Raw genomic sequence first — 7,446 nt, 5'->3', positions numbered from 1 at the left:
GTAAAGCGAGCACACATCTTTAGGCTTAAACAAGACACGTAGGAATACAGGAAGCCCTTCTTATACGTTCGCTACTAGCGGTACCGTGCTCGCTCTGGTACTTTATTTTTGGTGTATTCCTCCAACCAACCAACCACAGAATTCTGTCGTTGCCTGTAATTAGAAATGAGAGGAAAACTGGCTCCGCTTGCTCAAAAATCTCCTCCCTTCGCCCCAACTCTGCCTTAGAATCACTGGTTTAAATGTCAACGTAAAGGAATGAGTTGCAATATTCAAGCAACATGCAAAGTGGACACCTGGTCTGAGTACCTCCCGGCGGCCAGGACCCGCCGTTTTCGGTATAGGGAACACCAGACAGCAATACCTAACGCTACCTAACAAACGCTTCTCCACCCACAGCACCATTAGCCGTTAAGTTTGCAGTGCCTAAAAGCTCAAAGAGAACACTGCTTAAAACAGGAATACAATTGCAGATCCACCCCCTACACCCAAAGGGCCCAGGACGCGCCTTCACAGCCCCGCCTCAACCGGAAGTGACGCACCGTGCCGACTATTTCTTCCGCCGTCCGCGGGTGGCGAGGCCCAGGCTATCACGGGGTGTGCAGCGGCATCGCGGCCAGTAGAGGGATTCTGGGTAACGGCCCTGGCCCCCGGCTGGCTTCTGGCTCGGCGCAGCAGGTTCCACTCACGCCAAGTCTGTTGGCAGTGGCAGTTGTAGGGCCGGGGGCGGTTGTAGGACCCGGAGCAGCCGGACATGGAGCAACCGTGGCCGCCTCCGGGACCCTGGAGCCTCCCTCGGGCCGAGGGTGAGGCTGAGGAAGAGAGTGACTTGGACGTGTTCCCCAGTTCTCCCCGCTGCCCGCAGCTGCCGGGCGGCGGCGCCCAGGTGAGAGGGGGCCTGCGTTCTGCCGAGGGATGGAGTGGTGCTGTCCCCAAACCCCTGGAATGCCGCGTCTCCCAGACCCTCTTCTAAGCCTTTTTCTGCGCCTGCCTCACTGCCGGGGCCCGGGGATCTGATGCCTGATGCCATCCCACCCCTTTTATAGCATCTTCGGAGCGGAGACGGGGTGGCCATGTATTACCAACCTCCACCTCCACGCACACTTTTAGTTTCACCTTGGCTGATTGCTGTTCACCCTTGGAAGACGTTCCTCCATCTCCCCTTCCTGACAGCACCCAGATTTGGGGCGGCTCATGGTGTAACATTGACCCTTTGTCCTCCTGTGAGAGGTTTTCCCCGAGCACTTTATTCTGTTAAAGGTTCTAGCATACTTGTGCACAGTTGATAGGAACAGTGAATGATTGTAGTTCAACGTCACACCGAGTCCTGACAAAGATTTCACATGCGATTTTAACCCATGTTGACAACTGAGTAAATTCTTCAAACCTCGCTTTTGACGCTGGCGTACACCTCTCCCATTCGCGTGACCATCTTTTGCCTTACTGTTTAGTTTTGCTTCGCGTCATTCTCCAGTGAAAATATATACGCATATACTTGCCTTTTCCTTCAGACTTCTCTTAGGTTCCTGGTATTTACTTGTGTTTTCAATCCACCTTTCCTGCCTTCCTGCCATTGAAACGTATCCAAATGTGATATACTACTAAGGACTTTTCAGGGACCTATCTTAGGGGATACTTACATACTCGCATCACCTTTTCCTGTTTTTTTTTTTCTCCGAATCCGTGTTCGTTTTGGAAGTGTATTTCAGGATCACAGTCTAAACACTAATATATTCAATGGATCATAGGTGTCTGTCGCCTTCTTGCAAAATGGGGTTCCCAAGAGTGTAACAGATTTAATAGTAGTTTTCCTCTCAACTTATTTTGCTAGATGTTAATGAGGATGAGTTAAATTGTTTGCCAGTAAGCGTGAGATTATCAGTCTTATGCCCAGCTAACAGGGGTAGTTGGCTCCACACACAGAAAAATGCTGTTTCATAACCACTGTCTGTACTTTGGCCAGCTAGTCACTGGGGAACTACAAGACATTTTTTAGGAGGACAGAATGAGAGTTGATGGGTCCATCATTAGTCACCCACTAATTTTGGATCACCAGTGTCATCTTTATATACAAAATGTATTATAAGCATATGATGTGTTAGGGAGGAAAAAAGAGTGAACAGCAGGTGCCATTGTCAATTTGGAAGGCATATGAAGAGGAAAAAGGGTGTCAAGAATTTCAGTGCATTGTGGTTGAATTACAGAAGTAATCTAGAGAAATATCTGTATGTTAATTTCTTACTTGTGCACTTATAAATTTGTTTAACTGAAAGAGATTTTAGAAGTGAGTAAGCTTATCTCTCTCATTAAAAGTGATTTCCCTGAGACCGTATAACTAGTTAGTGGCCAGGTTAAAACTAGAACCCACTTATGACTCCTAGTCCAGTATATTTTCCCACCTACTGCACTGCCCACCCTGTGAAGTACTGTAAAACTTTGTCTGAAACTACCTTTAAATGGTATTAAAATTTGCAAAGTGGGTCGGGTGCAGTGGCTTATGACTGTAATCCCACGCTTTGGGAGGCTGAGGCGGGTGGATCACCTGAAGTCGAGAGTTTGAGACCAGCCTGAACAACATGGAGAAACCCCGTCTCCACTAAAAATACAAAATTAACCGGGCGTGGTGGTGCATACAAAATCAGCTGGGTGTGGTGGCGGGTGTGTGTGATCCTGGCTACTCAGGAGGCTGAGGCAAGAGAATTGTTGGAGGCAGAGGTTGCAGTGAGCCTAGATCACACCATTGCACTCCAGCCTGAGCAACAAGAGCGAAACTCTGTCTCAAAAAAAAAAAAAATTTGCGAAGTGATTATTAATTCTAAGTTCATGTGTTTATTACAAACCTACTTATTGGTCTTGCTGGCTTTAAGACTTAAATTTTTGGATTGGAATATTTGGAAAAAAATAAAATGTTTAATTAATTAACATTTTATAATCCTAAAAAACAGCTTTGGCTTAATTTATCAAATAAGGGGGATCTAGACTTCTTAATGTATTATGTGATATGTAATTCTTAGATCCAATTAATGTAAAGGCAGATCATGTTTAATGTCTCTCTAAAACTTCTGTATGGTCATGGATTAGAATGTGACCTACTATTTTATATAATCATCTGAATACATGTTGGATAGTTTGCCCAAATAACCAAATGTTGTCTGGGTAGTTTGTTGAGAATTAAAACATAAATTATTTTTAGAATTGTTTGATTTGAGAAAAGAATATTTACTCCCAAATAATTTGAAAATGCAAGATAATTTCTGTTTATCCATATAACCATATTACTTTTCTTGATACATTGTCTTCTTTTTCCTTTTTTTTTTTTTTTTTGAGACGGTGTCTTGCTGTGTTGCCCAGGCTGGAGTGCAATGGCACGATGTTGGCTCACCGCAACCTCTGCCTCCCAGGCTCAAGTGATTCTCCTGCTACAGCCTCCTGAGTAGTTGGGATTACAGGTGCCCACCACCGTGCCCAGCTAATTTTTTTTTTTTTTTGAGATGGAGTCTCACTGTGTCGCCCAGGCTGGAGTGCAGTGGCACAGTCTCGGCTTACTGCAACCTCCGCCTCCCGGGTTCACACCATTCTCCTGCCTTAGCCTTCCAAGTAGCTGGGACTACAGACGCCTGCCACCACGCCTGGCTAATTTTATTATATTTTTAGTAGAGACAGGGTTTCACCATGTTAGCCAGAATGGTCTCGATCTCCTTCTCGTGAGCCACCTGCCTCGGCCTCCTGAAGTGCTGGGATTATAGGTGTGAGCCACCACTCCTGGCCATGCCCAGCTAATTTTAAAAATATTTTTAGTAGAGAAGGGGTTTTGCCATGTTGGCCAGGCTGGTTTCGAACTCCTGACTTCAGATAATCTGCCCGCCTTGGCCTCCCAAAGTGCTGGGATTACAGGCGTGAGCCACCGTACCCAGCCAAAAGAAGTTGTGTATACAAAATTTCTTATATCTTTTCTTACAAAATAAGTTTTATAGCTTAATTTTTCTCCTGTTCCTGGCCCCGTTTTAAGCATAGCTACTCTACAGTTATTCTTGATCCTATTCTAAGATAACAAAAAGTAAAAATAAATGTTTTATTTGGTTAGTTAGGGACATTGTTTATAGTACCTGGGCTCCAGACCTGCTGAATGAGCAAATAAAACGTCTGAATAGCAACAGTGTCCACATTTGTCCCAGTACAAACCTGAGTTTGCCTGAAGACTCAGCTAAGAGGTAGGGTCCTTGGTTGCTACTTGCCTCAGAATTGTTTACCACCACCAGTCAGTAAACAAATAAGCATGATATTGTATGAGAAACACCACAATAGAAATAGGCATAACTTGAGTGGGGAGAGACGGGGTAAGAAAAAGTTTAGGGTCTGCCAGAATCTGGATGAACATAGGAGTTTCCGTAGGAGTTAACCTCGAAGAAAGAAGATTGCCAAATTGAAGTGAGGGACAAGGGTGGGAAAGGGAAGAATAAACAAACAAGTAGAAGAGCAATTGGAACTGAGTCTAGAGAGGTAATGGGAAATGATATCACGAAGGGCTATGCCACAGAGTATGTCCTTTATCCCAAAGCTAAGAATGAAAAAAAAGATCAGATTCATTTGTTTGCAAGATCACTCCAGTCTAGTGGAGTGGAGAATGGCTTGAGATAAGAGAGTCAGCATTTGTATAATTCACATGTGAGATTATAAGGGCTTGAATAGTAATGGAGATATGGGAATAGATTGGAGAGAGATTATTCTGAAGTTGATCTACATTTGACTAAGAAGTCATAAAGAATGTGCCTTCAGCTTTTGTTTTATAGAGCCAAGGAATATAGGGAATTGAATGTCTATCACAGTATTTTACATGTAGTAATTAAGTAAATATTAAAACTAATTACCACTGCTTTTGACTAGTACAGTCAGCAGGGTGGACCATTGGTACTTTTAAGAAATGTAACTTTGCGGCTGGGTGCAGTGGCTCACGCCTGTAATTCCAGCACTTTGGGAGGCCAAGGTAGGCAGATCACAAGGTCAAGAGATTGAGACCATCCTGGCCAACATGGTGAAACCCTGCCTCTACTAAAAATACAAAAATTACCTGGACGTGGTGGCACGTGCCTGTAGTCCCAGGTACGTGGGAGGCTGAGGCAGGAAAATCATGTAAACCCCGGAGGCAGAGGTTGCAGTGAACTGAGATCGTACCTTTGCACTCTAGCCTGGTGACAGAGCGACACTCCATCTCAGATAGAGGGATAGATAGATAGATAGGTAGATAGAGATATATAACTTTGCCTATTTTGATTAGGAATAAATTAAAGGATGTCTGTCTGATATAATCATTTATAAATAGAAATATCCAATAAGAACTTCTCAAATCACCAAGTTTTAGAAAAATACAGATACAAAATAGAAACCAAGAAATGATTACTTCTAGATAAAAGGAGGTTTTTTTGTAGTGAAGAATTTGGAGAACAAAATTATAAAGGCCTGGTTGTCAGCATGTTGAGTATTGAAGTGATGAACTAGATTTAAGCTTTGTTCTCGTTATTCTGCTTGTTCAAGATTATGAAGACTTAATTAAATGTTTGTTAAGCACTAGCTTTATGCAAGACACTGTGATAGTTGCCAGGCTTTTTGTTGCTGTTAGTTGTCAGGGGATAGGCATAAATTAACAAAGCAGTTTAGAATTTAGTTGATGAAACAAGGACTAAGACATAAAAACATGACTGCAGACCTAGAACACAGGATATACTATATACCAAAATATTGTACAGAAATCCTTTGAATTAAAAAAAATTGAACTGTGCTGCACAAACATCCATTGCTTTCTTCATTTCTTACAAATACTGTTTTTATCCAGATGTATAGCCATGGAATTGAATTGGCTTGCCAAAAGCAGAAAGAGTTTGTAAAGAGCTCTGTGGCGTGCAAATGGAATCTTGCTGAAGCTCAACAGAAACTTGGTAGCTTAGCACTGCATAATTCTGAGTCCTTGGATCAGGAGCATGCCAAAGCACAAACAGCAGTATCAGAACTGAGGCAGCGGGAAGAAGAGTGGCGACAGAAAGAAGAAGCTCTAGTACAAAGAGAGAAGATGTGTCTGTGGAGCATGGATGCCATTAGCAAGGATGTTTTTAATAAGGTATGACCTTGTATTGAGCCATAATGAAAGAAGAAAAACTGAAGTGTTTGTACAAACCAGTTGTGCGTATTTGGTAGCAAAGCAGCAGAATCCCATAAACAGTGTTCAATTTTAACAGTTTATGAAAGGTGCTTGAAAAGTTTATGAAAGCCAGAAAGTCTCAAAGCTCTTGCTGTAGAGCTGCAGACTCCAGGCAGTTAATTGAGCAGTCTGAAATACATATTTATATAAATGTACTGCCGAACAAATATTACATATATTAAAAAACATTCACAAAAATGTGATATTTATAAGGATGGGAAAATAGATCAGTTGTGAAATATTTTCCTCCACATCTCATATTTTGTACCCCCTACATTGATTATCACTACTTTAGAGTTCCTTTAATGCAACCATCTTATTTTTATAAATGAAGCAACTAAGTAGAAAAATAAGTAGAGTGACTTAATAACTTAGTGGTGGGTTAAATGTGAGAAATTCCTGACTGGGATGGAGAGATAAGATAATAAGAAGTGTTGAATATCCTTTATTCAGTGCCTTTAAGAATGAAGGCTTAGACTTTTAAAATCCCATGTTTTTCAAACTTCAGGGTTTTATACCTCAGTTTTCCATTTGAAAACTAGAGTTTCTAGAGATTGATTTTCAGATGCATGAAAAGGGGAGAAAAGGCATAACTTCATGAACTAGTGTTTTAAATGTGGAATAAAATGATATTTATTGAAAAATAGGCCGGGCTTAGATGTCCATGCCTGTAATCCCAGCACTTTGAGAGGCCAAGGCAGGCAGATCACTTAAGTCCAGGAGTTCAAAACCAGTTTGGGTGACATGATGAAATCCCGTCTCTACAGAAAATACAAAAATTAGCTGAGTATGGTGGCATGTACCTGTAGTGCCTGTAGTCCCAGCTACTTAGGAGGCTGAGGCTCGAGGATTACTTGAACCCAGGAGGTAGAGATTGCAGTGAGCCGAGATTGTGCCACTACACTCCAGCCTGGGCAACAGTGAGACCCCATCTCAAAAAAAGAAAAATTGTAGTTTGTATTAAGCCTTATTTTGGAGAACCATTTATAAAGAAGTCTATGAACATGCTGATGGATACAGATATTTTGGTGTTCATTTTTTTCACTATCCCATAATGGCTGAAGGAAACACAGTTCACAGAGCTGAAAGCTTTTAGCTTTACCACAAAGGTGGATTTTGTATGTTATCCACTATGAGTGTTCTTTAGGCCTGAAATATGCAGAGAATAGGGAGAAAGAGGCCTTCAAGTGTCATCATTTTTCTTAATTAGCCCATGGATGTATCATCTAGGAGTGAATTTGGACTTTAGACCT

The 7,446-nt window shown here is 42.1% G+C and overlaps 1 protein-coding gene across 1 annotated transcript in view; it reads left to right on the top strand.

The window, feature by feature from the left end:
• The first annotated feature begins 540 nt into the window (after window positions 1–540).
• Window positions 541–7,446, top strand: part of CDC37L1 (cell division cycle 37-like 1) — a 29,199-nt gene continuing 22,293 nt past the window's right edge. Inside the window, exons 1-2 of the mRNA XM_011937343.1 lie at window positions 541–886; window positions 5,831–6,112. Coding sequence (XP_011792733.1) covers window positions 755–886; window positions 5,831–6,112 — 414 coding nt within the window. The 5' untranslated portion in view covers window positions 541–754. The remainder of the gene's footprint in view (window positions 887–5,830; window positions 6,113–7,446) is intronic.

Source organism: Colobus angolensis, unplaced genomic scaffold (genome assembly GCF_000951035.1).
Source record: "Colobus angolensis palliatus isolate OR3802 unplaced genomic scaffold, Cang.pa_1.0 Scaffold162, whole genome shotgun sequence".
Taxonomy (NCBI): Eukaryota; Metazoa; Chordata; class Mammalia; order Primates; family Cercopithecidae; genus Colobus; species Colobus angolensis.
Note: the sequence above shows the minus strand (reverse complement) of the source record. Positions and strands in the feature narration are given on the sequence as shown.